The sequence below is a fragment of the Salvelinus namaycush genome, chromosome 12, assembly GCF_016432855.1.
Source record: "Salvelinus namaycush isolate Seneca chromosome 12, SaNama_1.0, whole genome shotgun sequence".
Taxonomy (NCBI): Eukaryota; Metazoa; Chordata; class Actinopteri; order Salmoniformes; family Salmonidae; genus Salvelinus; species Salvelinus namaycush.
The window spans coordinates 40,397,623-40,423,818 of NC_052318.1; the positions used below are offsets into that span (position 1 = coordinate 40,397,623).

At 43.4% G+C, this 26,196-nt stretch overlaps 1 protein-coding gene across 1 annotated transcript in view; it reads right to left on the bottom strand.

Annotated features, from left to right (window-relative positions):
- The window catches only part of LOC120057538 (erythropoietin-like), a 42,060-nt gene extending 17,595 nt beyond the window's left edge, over window positions 1-24,465 (bottom strand). Inside the window, exon 1 of the mRNA XM_039006131.1 lies at window positions 24,344-24,465. Within this exon, the coding sequence (XP_038862059.1) occupies window positions 24,344-24,465 (122 nt within the window). The remainder of the gene's footprint in view (window positions 1-24,343) is intronic.
- Window positions 24,466-26,196: the final 1,731 nt, after the last annotated feature.

A 26,196-nucleotide genomic window follows, 5' to 3' on the forward strand; every position in this document is an offset into this window, starting at 1 on the left:
CTACCTGCCCTTGGCCCACTACCTCTTAGCCCCCCCCCAATAAATTTTTGGGTAGTACTCACGGGCTTTTCGGGCTTCCGTGCCAGACGCGTCCCCTCATAATGCCGGTTCCTCTCTCCAGTTTCCTCCGCTCTCCGAGCTGCCTCCAGCTGTTCCCATGGGCGGCGATTCACCTCCACTTTAGCCCATGGTCCTTTTCCTTCCATGATCTCCTCCCAAGACCATAAATCCTGCTTCGTGCGCTGTCCGTTCCTCCCGTTACACCGCTGCTTGGTTCTGGTTATTTGGTGGGTGGTTCTGTAACGGTATTCCTCCTCCTCTACAACCGAAGAGGAGGAGTAGTGATTGAACCAAGGCGCAGCGGGTTGTGATGACATAATTTTAATAAAACAAGACGGGAAAAACACGAAACGAAACCACTTGAAATAATTAACAAAATAACAAAACAAATGTAGACAAACCTGAACTATACGAACTTACATATAACACTAAGAACGCACGAACAGGGAAAATAGACTACACAAAAGGAACGATGTACAAACAAACCGAACAGTCCCGTATGGTGCGACAAACACTGAAACAGGAGACAACCACCCACAACGAACACTGTGAAACAACCTACCTAAATATGACTCTCAATTAGAGGAAACGCCAAACACCTGCCTCTAATTGAGAGCCATACCAGGCAACCCTTAAACCAACATAGAAACAGAAAACATAGAATGCCCACCCAAACTCACGTCCTGACCAACTAACACATACAACAAACTAACAGAAATAGGTCAGGAACGTGACAGTCAGCCACCAATTGTGCAAGTTCTCCCACTTAAAAAGATGAGAGAGGACTGTAATTTTCATCATAGGTACACTTCAACTATGACAGACAAAATGAGAAAAAAAATCCAGAAAATCACATTGTAGGATTTTTTATGAATTTATTTGCAAATTATGGTGGAAAATAAGTATTTGGTCACCTACAAACAAGCAAGATTTCTGGCTCTCACAGACCTGTAACTTCTTCTTTAAGAGGCTCCTCTGTCCTCCACTCGTTACCTGTATTAATGGCACCTGTTTGAACTTGTTATCAATATAAAAGACACCTGTCCACAACCTCAAACAGTCACACTCCAAACTCCACTATGGCCAAGACCAAAGAGCTGTCAAAGGACACCAGAAACAAAATTGTAGACCTGCACCAGGCTGGGAAGACTAAATCTGCAATAGGTAAGCAGCTTGGTTTGAAGAAATCAACTGTGGGAGCAATTATTAGGAAATGGAAGACATACAAGAGAGATTAAAGTAGATGTCACGCGTCAAAATTTTGATTGATGACCCTATGTGAACCTATGTGACCGCTATGTGAACCCTATGTCCTGATGACGTGTGCATGTCCCAAGGGCTGCCGGTCAGGCAAGCCTGGTGGTTAGGTGGGGGCTGGTTGGGTGAGTAAGGGTCCAGTTGTCAGGTCAACCGGTAATGATTTATGACCCAAGCCTGATTGGGGGGGTGGCTGGTTGAGTAAGGGTCCAGTTGTCAGGTCAACCGGTAATGATTTATGACCCAAGCCTGATTTATGACCCTATGTAATGATTTATGACCCTATGTCATGTAGAAGGGTGCAAGCCAATATTTGGGTTTCAGGTCAGGACAACGTGGTGGTTAGGGGGGTAGGGTTGGGGGTAAGTAAGTGACCAGGTGTCAGGTCAACCTGTTACTGTTTCTCACGGTTTGGGGTGGTTAATGCCCCTTATAAAGCGCCTGAACAATACCTGTTTAAGACTGTACATGATAACCCCCCTGAATATTAAACAAAAATGACACCTATGCCAATTTTAGGGATGTTATGCTCGGCTTGTCATGAACCCAGTGACCAAAGCCTTGAAAAAGTTCTGTGTGAAGCTCCAGAATGTTTTAAAGGATTTTTGGGTACGAGTGAGGGCCACATGTCTTACATATTCCACCCGGAGGATTCTACGGTAAAGATATTCACAGACAGTGGACCCAAACCCCTTTATCCGGCAAAACCTGGGAGTTTTCCCCCGGCTCTGGGGATGAGAGAATGGCTAAACATCAGGCTGGCGCTTTGTAAAATTGAACAGGTCCTGAGTGGTACAAATGTGCCAGGATATGCGTTGGAAGAACAGGTCTGCGGCCGCAGTGATCTCAAGGCTCTAAGAATTGCTTCAATGGACTATAGCCCTGACAACAAAGTGACAATTTTAGCCTGTGACCTTTATGATAAGTCTAATGCTACAAAGTCTGTCAATTCTCCTGTAGCTTCCAGAGCACGCAAACATGTAAACTTTTTTATTCCTGTGTTTAGTTTTAAATGGGTGGATTATCCAATTTTCATAACCCTTATGAATAAGCTGGACATTCTCTTCCAAAATGGTGAACAGTTACAGCGCTGGGCGAGGCTTTCCTTGAGACAGAGTCAAGACCAAAAGGCCCGACGTCGGATCTACCCCTGGAGTGAAAACTTACCAAGTGTTGATGAACCTTGCAAGAGATCCCGGCATTTTGATGGCCAACTGGACACTGATAATGGGGGATGGTTGCATCAGATCCCTGGATCTGTAAGAAAGGCCGCGTAAAAGACCTTAATAATGTAAGGCTATAAAATGTATGTACTAAATATTTTGAATGAAATAAATGGTTTTAAAAGCAGAATCTCACCACGTCATGAACTCGTTAGTTTGTTCACTCTTAGCGCAGTCTGTCCCTGAGAAAAAAACTTGCGGAAAAAAGCCATGTGCGCGCGTATGTGCGTGAGGGAGTTTTCTGTAGTGGCTGTGTGTGTGTGTGTGTGTTTCAAAAACAGAAAAAGGGGGCGGGGTGTTTGTTAAAAAAATACCCTTGCATCTGCGCTCAAGGCTCTCTCTCTCTCTCTCTCTCTCTCTATGCCTGGTGGGTCGTTTGAAACCAAGGTTTACACTATCCTGCAAAACAGATGCCTACCCCCTCAACAATAATATTGGGTCTTAAGCCTCCTAAACACAAAGTCCTTTCAAAAACTATTTTTTAGGTGGGCTAAAAAATCATTCATCCCAGCGATGTCGAGACCACCCCACCCCTGCATCTAGGTGCTAGCACCCCGGAGATTTTAGAATATCCAAAAGGATCCTAATGTTTAGACACCCCCAATACCATGTGTTTGAAATGTGTCAAATATATCTTGGGAGGGGTATAGCCCGAAAAAACGACAAACCCCAAATGCTCTGTAAAAAGCATTCAATGCTTTCTCTAGGTCGTGGGGTACAAAAGCTAGGCAAAACAGGTCCCCTGTTAGACCCGTTTTAGCGCCGCTACAAATTTACCCTACAGCATCCCCCAGGAATAGTTAACGGACTGAAGCGTTAAAAAGATAATCTGGGAAAACAGTCTAATGGATCTATCGGAAGGTGAGTTCTTGAAATAAATATATATTTATATTAGATTTGGTTGTTGTGGGGAATTGTTTGAAAAGCGTGGTATGTTATAGAAATATTAAACAATCATTAGGACCAGTATGCTTACCGTATAACAAGGCAATATTAGCTAAAGTGATTATAGCTTTAATATTGTCGAATGTTTTATAGATTCTGAAGCATTCACGCAGATACTCCGAGGTATAACTGAGCTCGAACCATCCATAGGGTCTCCGGAACAAATTGCCGACATCCAAACGCCGACCCTGAATTGTAAACGTAAGTAAGCTCCAAGAATTCCGTAAAAATATTTATACCTTAAAAACAAAAAGTGTCGGCATCTTATATTAAAAGTTATTTTATGTGTTTACAGCGGACATACAGCCTAGAAGGTTAAACGAGGCCCTATGGAGCCTGAACGGTTTCTGCGAAGCATATGACTACGAGACAATTCTGCCCTACTCCCAGGATGTATTTACACACAAGCCGCGAACAGAGACTTTAAACGGCAGGTCAACTCCCCAGGGCCAGGACCCCGGTGCGCCCCGTATTTCTAAACACCAACGGACAATCAGTGCCCAGATCCACAGTTCCGCGTCACCCGAACAATTCTACTTGGCCAGTATTCACGAGACAGCGTTCCAAGGACAAGGTATGAATCAATTATATATTATTATTTATATCGATATATTATTATTTTAATATTTATATATTTTTTTATTTTTATGCCTGAATATGTTAAAACAAGGCCTTATTTTATTTATTTTTTTTCAGGCTCACCATCTACCGAACCTGCAGATGCTGTAATACAGGTTGACCAAAGACATGTTCCCGAGTTCTCAGAGCTTCTTCAGAACAGCCCTCGTCAAAAAAGCCGAGGTATTTAATTAATGTATTGTTAATATATAGGCTTATATCTGAAATGTATTTTACATTTTTATCAAACATATTTTAGGGTTAATAACCTATTTTTTTGTATGTATTATTTTTATTTCAGACTCCTCCCCGGCGTATACAGACATCCAAGAAGCTACACATCTAGACCCCGAGGAGGCGCCAAAGACACCAGTCAAGAAAACAGGGAAACCTGATGATTTCAAAGATTTAAATGAAATTTCTGAGGTAGACGATTTGATGTTCTGTGAAGCTGCCAACCTTCTTGAATCGGCCAATTCTGTGGGGGCAACAGCCGATTCTGAAATAGACCAAGCCCTTTTTTTCAAAGCTTTTACCCTGGGTTTAAAATCACGAAAGGCGCTACTACAGAGGCGCATGTGTATTCTACTAGAGCATCAATACAATCAGGATGTGTCATTCTGGCGTAGCGAGCTACCCCGTATGTTAAAAAACATTAGGGTTAAAACAAGCAAATACCGCCGTTAAAAAACACACATGTAAACACCCACACATCCTTAATTAGACAAATGGCGCCCCCTATAGACCTAAGCGAGACAATTGAAAGCCTCTTAGCCCTGATCCCTACAGAGCTCCAAGATATAATTAACCATATGAATGATTCGGGGGTAATTGACATAATGACTATAGATGAAAATCTATTATCACAGATTCCCGCCGAACTCATAGACCTTATTACCCGTATGAATGAGTCTGGGCCTTCCGATGAAAACATGTTATCACAGATTCCCGAAACAATCATATCTCTAATTACCCAGCTGAACGCGAACCCTAGGTTTAATTCGGCCCCACAGACACCTCTAAGACAGCCTTTAACACCCTTGTCCGAAGAGTCTGAAACCCAATACGATGTTTTTGAACAGTTGGACAAATGTCTAGCAAATCTGGAGGGGGAAGGTCTTGAGCGCAGTGTACAGAACGAGAGCCCTAGGTTTAATTCGGCACCCCAGACACCTATAAACCATCCTTTAACACCCTTGTCCGAAGAGTCTGAAACCCAATACGATGTTTTTGAACAGTTGGACAATTGTCTAGCAAATCTGGAGGGGGAAGGTCTTGATCCAAGTGTACATGTTTTGCGCCGAAATAAATTCAACAATATTGAGGTTCGACAGTTTTTCAATTTCGCATGGGGGGGTCAGATTCGGGAATATGCTGTGTTTTACGTAATGCTTATGGACACTTTGAATGAACTGTTAGATAGGGTTAGAGATTATAGCGAACCTAGGGATCTCTTACAGTTGGAAATTTGTGGAGACAGTCTGCAGAGCCGTGTATCGCTTATTTTACAGAATGGTGAAGCAGATCTTGAACAATTTGTTAAACTGCTAGAACGCCTTGTTCAGTCAAATTTAAACGTGCTAGCAGATAGGACCCTCGAACTTGTAGTACAATTAGTACGTCAACCACAAGGGGGCGGTGGTCAGAGAAGGAAGCTCGATAGCCTAATGCAGTCAGAAATCATAAGCAATAAAAGGGCCTACCTCATAATCGTTCCCAATCCTGGTAATAAGCTATGCTTTGCCCTAGGGCTGGCCCACTTACTCAGCCCAGGATGTACAGATCTAGCCGCGTTACAAAAAGCTTGAGAGCTACAAACTGCTGTGGGTCTCGGTATACAGGATGCTGTGGCTTTCTCAGACATAGTCAAATTTGAAAACTTTCTGAACATCAAGATTGTGGTTTTGTACCACAGTAGGGCTAATGACGCTCTCTTAAAGTTCCAAAATATACACGAACCACACCCTAAGACTATGTATTTTTATGTGCAAAATGAGCATTACTATGCCGTAACTAACATCACAGCCTTTTTAGGCGCCCCATATGTCTGTCCAGCCTGTCATACCGGCTACACACGCATGGGGGGGCACTCGTGCCGTTACAACTGTTCAGTATGTCTGGATAAACATTGCCCTATGCAGCCGCTAAACTTGACCCCCTGTGCGGATTGTCACCGCACATGTCGTTCGGCCTACTGTTACGAAAAACACAAAACTGAAACATGGCACCCCAAGGCATGTAAATCTGTAAGCAGTTGTGACATTAACAAGAAATGTCCAAAATGTCATTGCAATTACAACCTTAAAATAGATAGCCCTAAACCTCATGTTTGTGGAATTCTACACTGCCCAATCTGTAAAGGGCCTTTGAAAAGCAGAGACGCGGAAGTGGTTCAAGAAGTACCACATGAGTGTTACATTCAGCCCTTGGCTGAAGATGAACATACAGAGAAATATGTGTTTTATGATTTTGAGACAAATCAGCAATCAGGGGTTCATTTGCCTATTTTTGTGTCAACCATGACTTTCAAGGGTGAAAAGTGGTCGGCCGAGGGACCCAATTGTGCCCAGCTCTTTCTAAAACATTTTAGAAAAGCCCAGTACAGAAACTTCACGTTTATAGCTCACAATGCTAGAGCCTATGACTCCTATCTGCTTCTGAACCCTTTGATACAGCAAGGCGTGGCCCCCAGTGTCATAGCTCAAGGGAGTAAAATATTATGCTTTGTTGACCCCGCCTTCAAACAGAGATACATTGACAGCTTAAGCTTCTTACCCATGAGATTGGCTCAAATGCCAGAGGCCTTGGGTTTTGAAAACTCTGTCAAAGGCTATTTCCCTCATTTCTTCACAGCTGAGGAGAATCTACATTATATAGGCTCTTATCCATCCCCCGAAATGTACGGGTGTGATCAAATGTCTCCCAAAGAGCGTGAGAGATTCATGACATGGTACGAGACCGTAAGACATGGCACTTTTGATTTCCATAAAGAGATGGAATCATACTGTGACAATGACGTTGTTATACTTCGTGAAGGATGCCTCAGATTCAGAGAAGAGGTAATCAAAGATGCGGGCATTGACCCCTGGAGCTGTACAACTATTGCATCAGCGTGCATGAAAACCTATCGTACACACTATCTAACTCCTGCATCTATAGCTATCCCATCGCCAGACAACTACCGACGCCAATTCAAGGCCTACTCTAGTGGTTCCATTCAATGGTTGGAGTACTTGGCCCAGGATAAAGATATTTTTATCCAACATGCTTTGAATCGGGGGGAGAAGGCGTTTGGGCCTTACCATGTAGATGGATACACACAGATTGACGGGGTTGAGACAGTGTATGAGTACAACGGTTGTTTCTTCCACGGTTGTAAATTATGCTTTGTCCCCCAGGCCATGTGTGTCCTAACCCAAAAGACTTTTGGGGAAATGTACCAAGAGTTTCAAGACAAACTGAATTCTTTAAAGGCTACTTACGGGTTAAAAGTTGTGGTTTTGTGGGAGCACGAATGGACAGCCCTCAAAAAGGCGGATCCTAGTGTTAAGGCCTTCCTTACCCATTATGACCCTCCAGAGCCCCTGGAACCGCGACAGGCCTTGTTTGGAGGCCGGACCAATGCTTTGACATTGCGTTATGTAGCTCAACCCGACGAGACAATAGGCTATGTAGATTTTACATCCCTATATCCTCATGTAATGAGTTCCTCATTCTATCCTATAGGGCATCCTGAACTTATTCACAGCGACTTTGACGAACCCCAAAATTATTTTGGTTTAATCAAAGCGACTGTCTACCCTCCTAGGGGGCTGTTTATACCTGTGTTGCCATACAAGGGTCCTAAAGGAAAACTTTTCTTCCCCCTTTGTCGCACATGCTGTGAAAACAACAACCAGGAAAACCCATGTGATCACACAGATCAACAAAGAGCCCTGACCGGTGTATGGGTCACCGTAGAATTCTCTAAGGCTTTAGAGAAGGGGTATCGTGTGGCCAAAATCTTTGAAGTGTGGAACTTTTCCAGGAAATCAGACACACTTTTTAAAGAGTACATCAAGACCTTCTTGAGATGCAAGCAGATGGCTTCAGGCTATCCTGCATCGGTCACAGATCAAGAAAGTAAAGACAAATACATTCAAGACTACCATGACAGAGAAGGCATACTTCTTGACCCTGACAGAATAGAGGTCAACAAAACCAAAAGAAATGTGTCGAAATTGTACTTGAACTCCCTTTGGGGGAAATTAGCGCAGAGATGCAATATGCTAACAACTTCGATCATTAAAGACCCCGAAGAATTTTTGGAATTTGTTTTTTCGGACCAATACGAAATTTCACATTTTTCCTTCTTGAGTCAAGACATTGCATTGGTGCAATGGAGGCGCCACCAAAAGTGGGTTCTACCCCCTGGTAATGTAAATGTGTTTCTTGCAGCATTTACCACAGCCTATGGCCGACTTGAACTGTACACCCTCATGGAACAGCTTCAGAGGCGGGTTCTTTACCACGACACAGACTCTGTGGTCTATGTAAGCAAACCGGGGGATTGGAACCCCCCACTTAGCAACTATCTTGGGGGTTTAACTAGTGAACTCGAAGAGGGTGACCATATTACAGAATGGTCCTCATGTGGTCCAAAAAGCTATGCTTTTAGGACTAAAGCCAATCACGTGGTGTTGAAAGCCAAAGGCGTGACTCAAAACTACGAAAATGCCCCTCGTGTAAACTTGGAATCAATCACGCGCTTGGTCGAGGGGTTCGTAAAGGACAGGAATAGTGACTTGGAGATTTTGAGCTCCTACAACAAAATAGTGAGGGATAAAAAGGGGTTCCATCTAAGAAACGCACCACTCACTAAAAGATTCAGGGTAGTCTATGACAAGAGACAGCTATTGCCTGACGGTACCACATTGCCCTTTGGCTACTGACTTATGCTACAAGCCCCCAGTGTGTCTTAAAGCTTAAGATATTATGACTGCTGTCGAGGGTTTTGACCCCCGTCTACAATTGCCTTTTTCAGCATTAATTGCAGGCCCTTCAAACAGTGGTAAAACTTTTTTTGTAAAAAGTATTTTAGAGAATTCTGAACATGTGTTATCTCAAAAGCCTGACAATATTGTATGGTGTTATTCATGTTACCAACCTCTGTATGATGAATTATTGAAGACAATAAAAATCAAGTTTGTTGAAGGAATACCCGAATCTCTGTCTGATGATGAACTTCTCCCCCCACATAAATATAATCTGATGGTTTTGGACGATATGCTATTTGCTGGTAGCGAACACCCCGAAATTGCACGAGCTTTTACCCAATATACTCATCATAGAAACCTGTCCGTGCTTTACTTGGTCCAGAATGTGTTTCACCAAGGTAAAAATAGTCGGACCATTAGCTTGAATGCCAACTACATGGTATTGTTTAAAAATCCTAGAGACAAACTGCAAATTAGCACTCTAGCTCAGCAGATGTACCCTGGACGGAAATCATACTTTATGGAGAGCTATGAGGACGCTACCAAAGAGCCATTTTCTTATTTAATCGTGGATTTAAAAGCAAATACTCCAGAACACCTTAGGCTACGTACAGGGCTGTTTCCGGGGGAGAGGCCTGCTGCATACCTTCCTAAAAAGTAAACGCTATGTCTCTGCGTTTAAAAAGAAACCTGCCCCTCTTGAGAAGGCTAGTTGGGTCTACAGCTAAAGAACGGAAGGCCATCTTGGGTCGCTGTTCTTCAGATCTCATATTAGCCCTATGTGAGATTGCTTTGAATCTTCTCAAAGGACGCATTCCACTCACCCTGAACCAATTGAAAAAATTAAAGAGACAAAAGACAGCGATCAAACTCTTTGCCAATAAAAGGGCCAGTCTTCAAAAGAAAAGACATAGTATACAACAGTCTGGGGGTTTTCTTCTACCTTTACTCAGTATAGCCGTGCCCTTCATCACCAGCCTTATTGCGGCCAGACGTGGGGGTTGAACACGTGGTGTGATGGCCACTAAAATGTACTTGGTGCCTCAACAAGAGTTGGATAGACTTAAAAAACAAATGCAGGGTCCTGAAGATATCAGACAAACAGCGGAAAATGATTTGGATACGGCCATGAAGGATGTTTTGAACCGAAAAGGATTGAACCCCTATGATAAGATTCAAAAATACACAAACCTAATGCAAAGGTATTTGACTCGGGTAAAGCAAGGGGAGAGAGAGACTAACCATTTAACCCTTTCCCTACCGGACCCTTTAACAGATGTCGAACCTAACGATAGCCATGCCCCTGTAAGGCCTGTACCGGCGATCTTACCTAGTGGAGATAATATGTCTGGGGAAGCTCAAATGCCATTTGAAGATAAAGTTATGCATGACCTACTGACACATGTGCCTTTACGTAACAGGAAGAATGTTAAATACATTATGAACAAGATAAAGACTCAAAGGGGATAGCTGCTTGGAACGACTCTGGAGAGTTTATCCTTCAGGGCTCTGTGGTCAGGGGGTCACATATGCTGGACTTGCTTAAAAGTACCACGGCTGCCCACAAGGTTGCTGATGACCGAAGGCCTCCCGGCTGGCGTCAGTTTCTTAAGGCCCTGGCAATCCTCAACATCCCCCTCTCCGGTGTACCCAACCATAAGCTTCGTCAACAGATTCAAGCTTTAAAACAAAAGCCTTCAACGAGATACAGCACCCCTAAAGATGCCCCAACGACACCGTCCCCCTATGAAAGCGATGATGCTAACTCATTTACTCCCATGAACGTCTCAGGACCTTTTCCTAATCCCGATCTCTCGGGGTGGTTAGACTTTTGAAAATGACTTTTGAATGACTATGATTAAATTCAATAAATTTTTTATTTGAAAAATAAGCAAGTTAACATTTGTGGCATTCTTGAAACATATGACGTGAGCATACGCCTTGATTACGCGTTCTTAAAGGACACACATTTGAACACTTTTGATATTTTCTAACAAAACAAGATACAAGGTTATCATTACTTCTTAAATCATCCTTATAAAGAGACATAACATCTTCAAAAGAAACTCCCCGGGCTCTTTGGCACAGGTAAAATACACAGTGGTGACCGCATGTAGTGGAAAGGTTATCTTGCACTTGTTTGATGCTGTAGTAGATCTTTGTACCGTTTAGGGTCAAAAAATCTTTAATAGATTTAGGGAAATGTGAAAAACCGGGGGGAAAGCCATAGGAATCAAAAAAAGTTGAGATTTTTCGTCCACCTTCCTGTTCTAATGTCATAGCTAGCCAATGTTCACCAGGCATGTGTTTAGGATGGGTATTGACAATAAACATTGCAGGCCTCTCAGGCCATATCTCAATAGGTAATTCATCACAAGCCAACACTCCACAAAATTGTTTTCCAATCAAGCGGCTCATGAGCCCGTCCAACTCTTGGGTATTCATGTCTTTGCTCAAAGGTTCTTAATAATAATCCACTAAGACCTGTCTTCGGGCATTCACTTCCAAGATTGAATCAGAGCATGCGTAAACAATCATGCTAACTGTACAGGCTAAAGGTGTACGGAAACGCATTTCCAGCCTGAGGTTACCTTGGGACACCACAGACAGATTTCCTGAGGTGTCATCATCAGGGGATAAATTGAAAGCATACAACGTGTAACCCTCTGCAAAATCATTTCTGTCAATAGGTAAAGAGAGATCTTTTAGATGTCGCCCTGTAGCCAGGAATAGATTGTAAAATTCTCGCACAGATATGTTGTTATTAAATTGGGGTTGGAAAGCCTTCGCCGGAACCTGACGTCCGTCCTGACAGAGAGCTACATACTCTGCATTGAAGTGTTGAAAATTAAAGGTTTTTTTATCTAAACTCCCCGTATTAGAGGCGTGATCAACCAGACCTATAACCACATATCTAGGTAAAGGGCCTAGAAATAGGTTTTCTTGACTGCAGATTCTACTGCCCACAGGTATGCTAAAGGTTTTCATGGTAATTCTTTGGAGAGGGTAAAGGGCATTTCCTTTCATCAAAGCATGTGAGTGACCCAGGCGTACGGCCGGAGATACAGACACTTTTTTAATAAAAAGGGTGGCCCCCAACACTTTCAAACTAAAATCCCCGTCTTGGGGAGACATCAGGCAAAAATCATCCTTGGCCCTGGTTAATTTTAATCTTAAATCAACCGAATTTAAGAGTAACCGTTCTTGAAAGAAAATGTCAGAGTGTATAGGGCCTAGCAAATGAAACTCTCGAGATTCGGCGCAGTAGCGAGCTCGTGCCGCTAGTCCTTTGTTTGCACCGGTGGAAGGGTCTGTCGATTCCATAGAGGCTCCTGCAGTATCCTTGCTAAACAGCCCGGCGCTAAATTGTGTTTTGAGAGTGTCTTCGGAGTAGTTTAGTAAACACTCCATGATGGCTCTATAAGGGTATGTGGCGCTGCTTTGACTGATTAGGCGTTCACCCAAAGTCACATCAACTTGGGAGAAAATGGTGGCCAAGGGGTAATTAATGAGACTCACTTTGGCATCGCCTGCAATATTAGACCCATCTCTTTTGGTCACTTTTAGACGTAAATGCACCAAGGTGTTGTTGAGGTCCAGATAGTTGTCACCGTGGCCTGGTATGAAAAATTCGATAGGCCCGTTATCGGTAATAGCAGAGAGAGGGGCTATCTCCACATAACTGGATCTATCTATTGAATGCTGCGTTAACGGGGCCGTGAAAAGATCGAGTTCTGTCTTTATAGCTTCAGAGGACATTCGATGTAAAAGAGCCATGTCACTTATTCTTTTAGAAAATACTTCCTAGTATTCTTTTAGCCTGTTTTGGTTCAGACCTCCTCACTTTACCACGTCTTTGACTTACTGAGGTTCTTTTAACAGTTAACCGCCGCTTTTTAGGTGCCGGCCTGCGTCTTAAACCTGGGGGTCTCTTTTTTGGTCTTCGAGACAATATCATAAGCCCCGAGCCTTCTTGATGCTCCACATCTGGTGACGCCCTTCGGGTCATAGCATTGGCTACAACCTCACTTACTATATTTTTAGCCGCGGATTTTAAATGTGGTTTGGCTATGCTGAAGCCCCTCTTCATAAACGGTAAAACCATCCTAAAGAGGTTACGGAATATACCGCCTATCCCCGCACCATACATTGTCGGTGCTCCATGATATCCTGGTAGTCCATTACCAACTTGATCCACATAGTATGAAACATAACGGTTAGGGTCGAGCTGATGGTGCTCCATAACTCTTTTATTTGTATTATGTTTATAAATATAATACAGATATTATATATGTAGAGAGGTTTTGGTGGGTCTAAAGTGGAGTTTTACAATCGTTTTACCATAAGTAAATTCAATGTTTTCGTTCTGATCCGTTTTAAGCTCAACCAGAATGTTTTCAATATAGTTCTTGCTGACATGTACGTAGTGCGGCTTGTCATAATTGACAGTGACGATGTCCCCATCCTTTCCGTCTATATGAACTGTTCGCAGGAGGGGCACACAGGTGTCTCCGACCCTTTGATAGGTTATGATGTCGGTATACACAAATATGTTGTAAAATCCTGCATGTATATCCGCAGGGAATGGGAATAATTTATCGTTCACATACGTCCATTTATTGGGACCCATCCCCAACATGTAGGCTAAATTACCGCTGGTCTTTATACCTCCGTTAGCAGGCCCTGAGATTTGTATCCTTTTATGGATTGGATTGTAGAATAGGAATATTTCCATCTTGTTCAGGGTTAGGTGTTCATTCAACTCTGAGACGATCCTGTCGACGGTTCTATAGAAACCTTTTTTAAGCTTAATAAGTTTTGCAGGTTCCGATAACCTTTTGCAATAAAAATCACGGTCCTTAGCTTTGATATTATACCAACTATGGGGGTATGTAATCTCGCTGAGACCTACTTCCCAAGCCTCTGATAACTCTATAGGCTTTGGAAAATTGGTTGTATAATTCGAACTCTGATTATTACGATATATCTGTGCCGACGCATTACTGGGGAGAGTCAGGTAGAAGCCGCTGTGTTCCATGATGCCCAACTGTGTACACGCGACTGATGCGCTAGTTATCATGACTAGGGGTTTAAATTAATCCCCGTTGCCTCCACCACATCATGCTCCAATACCCAACTGTTGAACTTTTGAGGCCAGTTTTTCCAGCGGACCAGCAACCATTTTTTACCCTTTTCTCTCTTCTGATCTAGAATCGCCTCCACGTGAAAGACTTTGTCTTTACCCAACTGGACCTTCTGTAATTCCTTTTCATAAAAAGATCCCTCTATAAGATCCCCGTCATAATCTTTTAATTTGTAGACCGGGGGAATGCGTGGCAGACATTCTGTAACGGTAAACAACTCCGAGCTAAAGCCTTGTTCGTATTTTTTGTCGAAAACACCCCTCAACTTTGATATACGCACCAAGTCACCCACTAGGAATTTAAAAGTCATTTTTTTCTTACGGCGAAGTGGGAACAAACCATACATATTTTTAAAGACTTGAAAAGAGTTTTCCGAAGAGACCTCAGAGGGCTTCATACGTATACTCTTATGGAAGCTGTGGTTGTACCCGTTTACTAAATCCTGAACTATGTCTGTATATCTGTGGGTGTTGTGAGCTGTAAAATATCGCCACATCCGCTCTTTCAAAGTCCTATTAAAGCGTTCCACAACCGAAGCTTTCAAATCAGAGCCTGTAGCAAAATGTACTATATTATACTTATTCATTAGCTTCTGAAATGTTTTATTAAAAAATTATTTTCCGCCATCCGTCTGCACTTTCTTGGGTGCGCCTCCTGCCTTCAAGATCGATTCAAAGGCCCTGGTCACCTCTGCCCCGCTCTTATTTTTTAACACCCTTACATAGGCTAATTTAGAGAAAATATCTATAACCGTTAGCATGTAGCGCTTTCCATCATTTTTATCGGCAAGGGACTGCATGTCACATAGATCCGCCTGAAATTGGGATAAGGGGTGCGTAGAAAAAACTCTATTTCTTGGAAATTGTTTTCTTACAGGTTTATGTAGAGTGTAGGCATCTTGCTCGGATAACCATTCATTCACTTTAGCATCGCTTAACAGACTACCTGTTTCTTCGACTATAGCTCTCTGTAAACGCTCTTTACCCCCATAAGACCCGTGGTTAGCGGGATTATAATATATGTTTTTCAACAGCTGCTCAGCCATCCTTCTTGCCTCTCTGAGGTACAATAACGTTAATGAGCCACTTTCATATAACGACAACATTTCAGTTTGTGAATTTTTATTTTAAGAATGCAACAAGTATTACGTATACAGACAATTCAGGATTTGTTGCAAGATACAAGTCCCAGTTTTCTCAACAATCACAGCATGCAACACCCTGTATATATGGTTTAGATTTACAGTTTTGTGTCGCTGAATTTTTAAAACACACACGTCTGATATATAAGTATATAAACAACAAATATGATACACATTCACATTAAAGGGTGGTTCAAACAAATAATGTAAAATCTTAGCCAAAGTTATTTCTAGTTCTTCAGAATCCTCAACAAGCCTTGATACCATATGTGTCCATTGTAAACTCTCGCCCGTATGTCGGACCTGTTTCATGATTTGCTCCATTTTCAGCAAACGCTCTACATTAGCCCAGGTATTGTGTGTCGTGTAGAACAATCCCTTGTTCACTTTATTTTCAATAATCTGATGCATAACATATGTAAGGTCTCTCAAAAGAAAAAAGGTATTTATTCGCTCAAACATCGTAGACACATAGTTACCCATAGCTCTAAATAACAAAATGTCACTCGGTCTCTTGGGATTTATTGAGCCAGAAAAGCATCACATCAGCCACCACAGCTTCCCGGTATTTGTTGTCGTCCACCAGGGTGTGTCGGATTTCTTTGAGTTTCTCGTGGATGAAGATGGCCTCCTTCAGTTCATGTAGGAAGGCTTCGGTTACCCCGTAAACTCTAGGGATAGACGGCACAAGACCCATAGACTCCAGGGCGAGGACCAGCGCTGGTATAAAACGGCAGGACCACAGTCTTTTCACCAGCTCCTCAAAATGATTGAAAAAGTAGTATCTAGGCGGGTCGTAGAGGCAAGGATGACGACGCTGGCTGGGATGATTGATCTCACAGCCGATGCATTTTTCTCGTATATATTCGCCAATCACCACGTCTAAAAGTGTAGCTACAGAGGCCTTGATGGTATCCACAAAAATAGTACTGGCCACCCCATCAAACACATCCTCAGGCTGTGTAAATGTCGGGGGTGTCACGGGTCTTGCCAGGGGTGCGTAGAGTGTAGGGCTTCGTGGCATAGAGTCCTTAGTGTCGGGCCCCCATGACGTAGATGCGTCCACGTAGATGGTCTGGAGATCCATGGTGTATGCTGAAATGAAGAACTGGCTGCTTTTTTCTTTTTATTGTAGAACAAGGCCATTGGGTATCTGGGGGGGCGTGGTTAAAGCATCCGCTTACTTAGTTTTCTTCTGAAGCTGTATCTTCTTGAGGCTCTTTTGCATCGTAATCTTTACGATTCGTATATATTATGCACTTCTTTAAATGAACAAGGCTCTGCCGCTGTTGGCTCTGTACAAAGAGAGCATCCAACGGTTGCAACATTTTCAATTCCATTACATCCCAACTTTTAAAAGGAATAAGCAGACGCAGTCGGGTATCCCCAGTCAGGCCACCACCCCTAATGTTGTGGTTTCGGATTGCCTCGGTGCCGATATAGAACTCCACGCAGCCGCACGGTCGTCCATTCTGTCTTTGTATTTTCACCCTGTGAAATATTTGTCCTGAGGAGTCAGGGGTACCTTCCCAACGGGTCTCGTGGCCCGTGAACACACTATACCCCTTGGTGATAAGGTTCAGTTCAGGACACACAACCTTGCGAAAAACCGACCAGTCTTCAACACCATATTCCAAGCCTACAGTCTGGTCTGTATATTCTTCTCCTTCAGCTACCGTATAGAGGGTCACTCTACAGGCCAGGTAATCAAACCGATACCCCCACTGCTGACCATTAGACATCAACACTTGATCTGTCAGAGCATTTGCTGGAGGTATTTGGGTTCTATACACATTTAAAAAACGTTTTTTTGGCGCATCATATATTGCGGGTTGATACTTTGCCCTTGCTCTATGGGCAACCCGAGGGCCTGCTTCAGTTGTTACAGTCATCACTTCTTTGTCACCGATCCCAAAATCCATGGTTATTCTTAAGATCTTGTGCACTCTTAAACAGGAATTGTTCTGGGGCTTTATAAGGGGCATTAACCACCCCAAACCGTGAGAAACAGTAACAGGTTGACCTGACACCTGGTCACTTACTTACCCCCAACCCTACCCCCCTAACCACCACGTTGTCCTGACCTGAAACCCAAATATTGGCATGCACCCTTCTACAGGACATAGGGTCATAAATCATTACATAGGGTCATAAATCAGGCTTGGGTCATAAATCATTACCGGTTGACCTGACAACTGGACCCTTACTCAACCACCCAGCCCCCAATCAGGCTTGGGTCATAAATCATTACCGGTTGACCTGACAACTGGACCCTTACTCACCCACCCAGCCCCCACCTAACCACCAGGCTTGCCTGACTGGCAGCCCTTGGGCATGCACACGTCATCAGGACTTAGGGTTCACATAGCGTTCACATAGGTTCACATAGGGTCATCAATCAAAATTTTGACGCGTGACATCTACTTTAATCTCTCTCATACAAGACCAATGATAATCTCCCTCGATCTGGGGCTCCACGCAAGATCTCACCCCGTGGGGTCAAAATGATCACAAGAACGGTGAGCAAAAATCCCAGAACCACACGGGGGGACCTAGTGAATGACCTGCAGAGAGCTGGGACCAAAGTAACAAAGCCTACCATCAGTAACACACTACGCCGCCAGGGACTCAAATCCTGCAGTGCCAGACGTGTCCCCCTGCTTAAGCCAGTACATGTCCAGGCCCGTCTGAAGTTTACTAGAGAGCATTTGGATGATCCAGAAGAAGATTGGGAGAATGTCATATGGTCAGATGAAACCAAAATATAACTTTTTGGTAAAAACTCAACTCGTCGTGTTTGGAGGACAAAGAATGCTGAGTTGCATCCAAAGAACACCATACCTACTGTGAAGCATGGGGGTGGAAACATCATGCTTTGGGGCTGTTTTTCTGCAAAGGGACCAGGACGACTGATCCGTGTAAAGGACAGAATGAATGGGGCCATGTATCGTGAGATTTTGAGTGAAAACCTCCTTCCATCAGCAAGGGCATTGAAGATGAAACGTGGCTGGGTCTTTCAGCATGACAATGATCCCAAACACACCGCCCGGGCAACGAAGGAGTGGCTTCGTAAGACGCATTTCAAGGTCCTGGAGTGGCCTAGCCAGTCTCCAGATCTCAACCCCATAGAAAATCTTTGGAGGGAGTTGAAAGTCCGTGTTGCCCAGCAACAGCCCCAAAACATCACTGCTCCAGAGGAGATCTGCATGGAGGAATGGGCCAAAATACCAGCAACAGTGTGTGAAAACCTTGTGAAGACTTACAGAAAACGTTTGACCTCTGTCATTGCCAACAAAGGGTATATAACAAAGTATTGAGATAAACTTTTGTTATTGACCAAATACTTATTTTCCACCATAATTTGCAAATAAATTCATAAAAAATCCTACAATGTGATTTTCTGGATTTTTTTTTCTCATTTTGTCTGTCATAGTTGAAGTGTAGATATGATGAAAATTACAGGCCTCTCTCATCTTTTTAAGTGGGAGAACTTGCACAATTGGTGGCTGACTAAATACTTTTTTGCCCCACTGTAAATACATTTGATTGATTTAAAGAAGCTCAGCTGAGGCTGAAATTCAGCACTACTGAGTAAACAGCGCCACTAGAATTCTCCAATACCATTTGATTTATTTAAATTTTTGTCTCCGTAATCTAGCATGGGTAGGATGGTCAACTGTATCAGGGTTAGTTTAGCAGCTTGGGTGAGAGAGGAGCGATTACGATAGAGGAAACCAGGTCTAGATTGAACTTTAGCCTGCAGCTTTGATATGTGCTGAGAGAAGGACAGTGCACCGTCTAGCCATACTCCCAAGTACTTGTACAAGGTGACTACCTCAAGTTCTAAACCCTCAGAGGTAGTAATAACACCTGTGGGGAGAGGGGCATTCAAACCACATGACCTTTGTTTTGGAGGTGTTCAGAACAAGGTTAAGGTTGGAGAAAGCTTGTTGGACCCTAAGAAAGCTTTGTTTTCCGGGGAGAGGCCAGCTGAGTATAAGACTGTATCATCTGCATATAAGTGTATGAGAGAGCTTCTTACTACCTGAGCTATGTTGTTGATGTAAATTGAGAAGAGCGTGGGGCCTAGGATTGAGCCTTGGGGTACTCCCTTGGTGACAGGCAGTGGCTGAGACAGCAGATTTTATGACATTATACAATGCACACTTTGAGAGAGGTAGTTAGCAAATCAGGCCAAAGACCCCTCAGAGACACCAATAGTACTTAGCCGGCCCACAAGATTGGAATGGTCTACCGTATCAAAAGCTTTGGCCAAGTTAATTAAAAATAGCAACATAACATTGCTTAGAATCTTGGGCAATGGTGAAATCATTGAGGACCTTTAAGGTTGCAGTGACACATCCATAACCTGAGCGGAAACCAGATTGCATAACCGAGAGAATACTATAGACATCAAGAAAGCCAGTCAGTTGATTATTGACAAGTTTTTCCAACACTTTTGATAAACAGGGCAAAATAGAAATCGGCCTATAACAGTTAGGATCAGCTTGATCTCTCCCTTTAAATAAAGGACAAACTGTGGCTGCCTTTCAAGCAATGGGAACCTCCCCAGAAAGGAGGGGGTCAAGTTGAAGGAGCTCCTTTAGCACCTCGGACTCAGTGACTGCCTGCAGGGAGAAACTTTGTAGTGGGGCAGGGGAAAAAGAGGGACACACATCGGGGATAATTGCATTAGAAGGGGTGGGAGATGAGGAAATGTTGGATGGGCAGGGAGGCATTAGTCGACAGTTAGTGAACCATTAGTAGACAGCTAGACCGTGCAGCCATGTGCAGCTATGTAGAAATATACGGTTTAAACCATGACATAGAGGTGGGGATGTTCGTTTAATTTGTAAGCTTTTATTTTCATATTTACCATAGCATTTTAAACAAATAGAAGAATAGTTAAATTAGCATATTTAGAGACCCCTCCAAAGTTTGTCCTTTGTTACATTTAGGGGGGCTAATCTCTCATTCATGCTATGGATGTATCAGACTGCAGAATTGCATTGGGGTCAAACTCTTGAGAATTGTGTTCTGTCGGTTTCACTGAGTAGCCTGATACCCCATTTCATGGGTGCAGTCCATAGGGAAGGCTGTACAGTGCATATAAGTATGTCCCCAATGCAATTATTCTGTCTGATACATCCATAGTGGGATTTTAACAGATTTACCTGTTTATTGTCAAACAAATTAATATTGTATTAAACTAATTAATATTGTATTTAATCTTGAATTATGTAAAAAATATTCCAACCCTGTTTAGCATTATCTAGGCCAAATATGGCATGATTCCACTATTTGTATCCATATGCATCACTTTCAATGAGGGATTTTTATTTTATAGGCAAACTGCAAATTCCACTATTGTGGCTAATCGTTATTGTGGCAAGCTTCACATAGGTAGGGACAATTCGAGGTACGAGGGACACTGGGAACCAGGGCCGCGTTCAGCAAAAGGACAGACACTGACACAACGTTGGTGTATGTTTAGATACAAATGTATTACGTAGAACAAACATGCCTCTCTGATTCAAAGGAGTCATGTCAGTTACGTTCATGGATTTCCATCTGTACCGTTCCCCAAAAAGTTTTTGTACTGAACATGCCCAGGCGAGGAGAACTATGGGGGAATACTTTCATTACAGGTTAACCGGGTCGTGGTTTGGCAAACTACTATGCACTTATGGATTTATCTCACCACTGTATTCTGAACCTGCAAATAGAGGCTGTCATTCTTCAGCGGTCTTTTCTAAATGAGATGGCATTAATGTAGGCCTTCTCGGTAACCAGCACCGGGCTACTGCGTTTGGGGCCACAGGGCACTGACTTTGGGGGGTTTTTGGAGTGGGGAATCAGCTAACTTACTGCATTTCAACACATTGTGCCATGGTGCAGAAAGAAAAGTGTGCTGTTTAGTAATGCTATTCTACACATTTTTGTCATGAGGCAGAGATCTTTATTTGCTGTTTTATAGCTCATCGTCTGATTTTGTTCACAATTTGCCATGAGGCTGAGCTAAATATTTAGCAGTTTTAAAACAAATTTATTGCAATTCTACACATTTTCCTATCTGGGGGCCCCTGAGGTTACCAGCCCTGTGGTTTGAATGAACATTGATTCAAAGACCTAATTTATTATTGAGCTGAAAATATTTTCTCAGTTGTTTTATGTGTGTGGAAGGTAATTTAGCACAGACAGGCCTACACAAGGAGTTTATACATATATACAAGGGATGTGTAGCCTATAGTCTGTGCTTTTTGGGATGACTTGCAGTTTTTTCTATTTAACTAAGCAAGTCAGTTAAGAACAAATTCTTATTTACAAAGACGGTCTAGGAACAGTGGGTTAACTGCCTTGTTCATTGGCAGAACGACAGATGTTTACCTTATCAGCTCTGGGATTTGACCTAGCAACCTTTCAGTTACTGACCCAACACTCTAACCACTAGACTACCTGCCGCTACCTGCAGTTCTAGGAATACAGATCTATAAATATAGCTGATTTGTATAGACCAAAAAAGACTACATGTGCCAACAAGGACAGAGGAACCACAGAGGAACCACTCAGCTGTGCTTTAGCAATGAAAAGAAGAGACAGATGCATCTAAAAGCCTTTTATGACTGGTCAATTCTGCCAATGAAGTGTATTTAACCCCTTCTGGTCCTCTGACCTACATTCCTAATGGTTCTGGTTTTCTGTCACAGCCAGCGGCTCAAGGCGTAATGTTTCAGCAGTGATGTAATGCTGCATTACAGCATTGTCTAGAACCCCAATTTTAATGTTAAGTTTACTCTGATGTAATCATAGACGGTATAACAAAAATAGACGAAGCCATCGATGACGTCATTTCATTGTTTCCGATGAGAATGCTCAGTTGCGCAAGAATATCAGGAAGTGTCACCATCTTGCTTCGTGGAGGAGTTGTTGGAAACATTAGATACACAATTTGAGCTACTCTAGGAAGTGACGTTGCAGAGTAGCTCAGTATTGTGCCCTCTCATTGACTTACTCAAGTTGAAGGCTGACGAGGTACTGAGGCTGAGGGATTTTAAAGTAATCGGTTCAAGGACATACATCTGGTGAAAGACATCTAGTGAAATTGAAGCAATTACTGGTACCATGATTGTGTTTGCTGATTTTTTTTATACAGTGCATTCAGAACGTATTCAGACCCCTTGATTTTTTTCCACATTCTGTTTAGTTACAGCTTTATTCTAAAATGGATTGAATTGGGGTTTTTTCTTCATCAATCTACACACAATACCCCATAATGTCAAAGCATACGTATTCAGACCCTTTGTTGACGCACCTTTGACAGCGATTACAGCCTGGACTCTTCTTGGGTATGACACTACAAGCTCGAAACACCTGTATTTGGGGAGTTTCTCCCGTTCTTCTCTGCAGATCCTCTCAAGCTTTGTCAGGGTGGATGAGGAGCGTCGTGGCAAAGCTATTTTCAGGTTTCTCCAGAAATGTTTGATCGGGTTCAAGTCTGGGCTCTGGCTTGGCCACTTAAGGACATTCAGAGACTTGTCCTGAAGCCACTCCTGCGTTGTCTTGGCTGTGTGCTTAGTGTCGTTGACCTGTTGGAAGGTGAACCTTCGCCCCAGTCTGAGGTCTTGAGCTCTCTGGAGCAGGTTTTCATCAAGGATCTCTCTGTACTTTGCTCCGTTCATCATTCCCTCGATCCTGACTAGTCTCCCAGTCCCTGCCGCTGAAAAACATCCCCACAGCATGATGTTGCCACCACCATGCTTATCCGTAGGGATAGTGCCAGGTTTCCTCCAGACTTGATTCTCGTCATTCAGGCCAAAGAGTTCAATCTTGATTTCATCAGACCAGAGAATCTTGTTTCTTATGGTCTGACAATTCTTTAGATGCCTTTAAGCAAACTCCAAGAGGGCTGCCATGTGCCTTTTACTGAGGAGTGGCTTCCGTCTGGCCATTGGTGGAGTGCTGCAGAGATGGTTGTCCTTCTGGAAGGTTCTCCCATCTCCAGAGAGGAACTCTGGATCTCTCAGAGTGACCATCGGGTTCTTGGTCACCTCCTGAACAAGGCCCTTCTCCCCCAATTGCTCAGTTTGGCTGGGCGACCAGCTCTAGGAAGAGTCTTGGTGGTTCCAAACTTATTCCATTTAAGAAAGATGGAGGCCACTGTGTTCTTGGGGACCTTCAATGCTGCAGACATTTTTTGGTGCCCTTGCCCAGATCTGTGCCTCAACACAATCCTGTCTCTGAGCTCTACGGACAATTCCTTCGACCTCATGGCTTTGTTTTTGCTCTGACATGCACTATCAAATGTGGGACTTTCTATAGACAGGTGTGTGCCTTTCCAAGTCATGTCCAACCAATTGAAATTACCACAGGTGGACTCCACTCAAGTTGTAGAAACATCTCAAAGATGATCAGTGGAAACAGGATGCACCTGATCTCAATTTCGAGTCTTATAGCAAGGGGTCTGAATATTTATGTAAATAAGATATTTCTGTCATTATGAGGTATTGTGTGTAGATTTGATGAGGATTTTTTATTTATTTAATCCATTTTAGAATATGGCTGTAACGTAACAAAATGTGGAAAAAGTCAAGGGGTCTGAATAATTTCCGAGTGCACTGTATACCATGAATATTGACCACGGAGATCGCCATTTCCCAATTCTGTGTAATGGGTATCCTGTTTTCTGGAAACAATACCTGCAGTACCGCGGTCGGTCAACTTGTGAGGGGCAGTCATTCTCCCCTGGATGTAATAGATGAATGTTACACCAAGCACAGCACGATTCTTCCTCCCGGCTCTTTGTCAATCAACACAAATGAAATTACATTGTTGCATCAGTCTTTTGCGTTTCTTCACAATCACATAACCTTTAAAAGGTCGCTTCAAAGTAGATTAAAGAAACATTTGACCACAGACGTTTGACAGAAGCGCCATCTAGTGTATGTATGAATAAATGCATCCACACCACAATACTACAACCTTGCTTTTATGGGCTTTTCCAGGGGCTCAGACTGGTGCTGGTCTGGGTTCAGGTGGCCTCTCTTGTTCTGGGTCACGTCTGCAAAGTCATCCAGCACCGCCTGACTGTCCATGAGACGCATGTGCGTCTAGGCTGACTGGGGGAAGGGCTCCATATTACTACTGGCTTTACTGGAGGCCAGCTAGAAGGAGGAAGAGAGGCAGAGAGAGAACTAGAGAGAAAGAGAGGCAGAGAGATATTGGCAGAAAGAGAGAGAGAGAGTGAGTGAGAGGCAGAGAGACAGGGAGGCAGAGAGAGAGATAGAGAGAGAGAAAGAGGCAGAGAGAGAGGTCATCAATTTGATTATCGGCGAGGCAGGTGCCTATTGATACAGATTGTTTTGTACAAGGTGTGCAGATTTAACATTTCAGGAATGATGAAAACTCAGTGTTTCAATAATCTTTTTTTTTTTTCCAAAGCCAAAGATTTTATTTATCAGACTGTATACTGTGTGACATTTTCTGTTTCTTTAACAAAAGGGCTTCTTGATTTAATTCCCATCTGTTCGGAATCACTAGCGGAGAAACCCCATGCACCTGCTTACCAGAGCAACTTACAATCTGTACCCGAACACCTGCTCTTGCCGTCGTTAGCAGAACTGCGGGAAAGCAGTGCCCGACTGTCTACCGATCTACTAACTATCTTTTAAATTATAACCTACTGTTGTAATTAGGTGAAATTAAAGATCTCTATATTTACTGTGGTGATTCATGCTATTACTAAAGGAAGATAGTGAGTTATGGAATGTGTGGGCGAAACAAAGGCTCACTCATTCTCTGATCAAGACAGTGAGCTTAGGTTTATACACCGCTCAAAAAAATAAAGGGAACACTTAAACAACACAATGTAACTCCAAGTCAATCACACTTCTGTGAAATCAAACTGTCCACTTAGGAAGCAACACTGATTGACAATACATTTCACATGCTGTTGTGCAAATGGAATAGACAAAAGGTGGAAATTATAGGCAATTCGCAAGACACCCCCAATAAAGGAGTGGTTCTGCAGGTGGTGACCACAGACCACTTCTCAGTTCCTATGCTTCCTGGCTGATGTTTTGGTCACTTTTGAATGCTGGCGGTGCTTTCACTCTAGTGGTAGCATGAGACGGAGTCTACAACCCACACAAGTGGCTCAGGTAGTGCAGCTCATCCAGGATGGCACATCAATGCGAGCTGTGGCAAGAAGGTTTGCTGTGTCTGTCAGCGTAGTGTCCAGAGCATGGAGGCGCTACCAGGAGACAGGCCAGTACATCAGGAGACGTGGAGGAGGCCGTAGGAGGGCAACAACCCAGCAGCAGGACCGCTACCTCCGCCTTTGTGCAAGGAGGAGCACTGCCAGAGCCCTGCAAAATGACCTCCAGCAGGCCACAAATGTGCATGTGTCTGCTCAAACGGTCAGAAACAGACTCCATGAGGGTGGTATGAGGGCCCAACGTCCACAGGTGGGGGTTGTGCTTACAGCCCAACACCGTGCAGGACGTTTGGCATTTGCCAGAGAACACCAAGATTGGCAAATTCGCCACTGGCGTCCTGTGCTCTTCACAGATCAAAGCAGGTTCACACTGAGCACATGAGCACATGTGACAGACGTGACAGAGTCTGGAGACGCCGTGGAGAACGTTCTGCTGCCTGCAACATCCTCCAGCATGACCGGTTTGGCGGTGGGTCAGTCATGGTGTGGGGTGGCATTTCTTTGTGGGGCCGCACAGCCCTCCATGTGCTCGCCAGAGGTAGCCTGACTGCCATTAGGTACCGAGATGAGATCCTCAGACCCCTTGTGAGACCATATGCTGACACATGCACATTTGTGG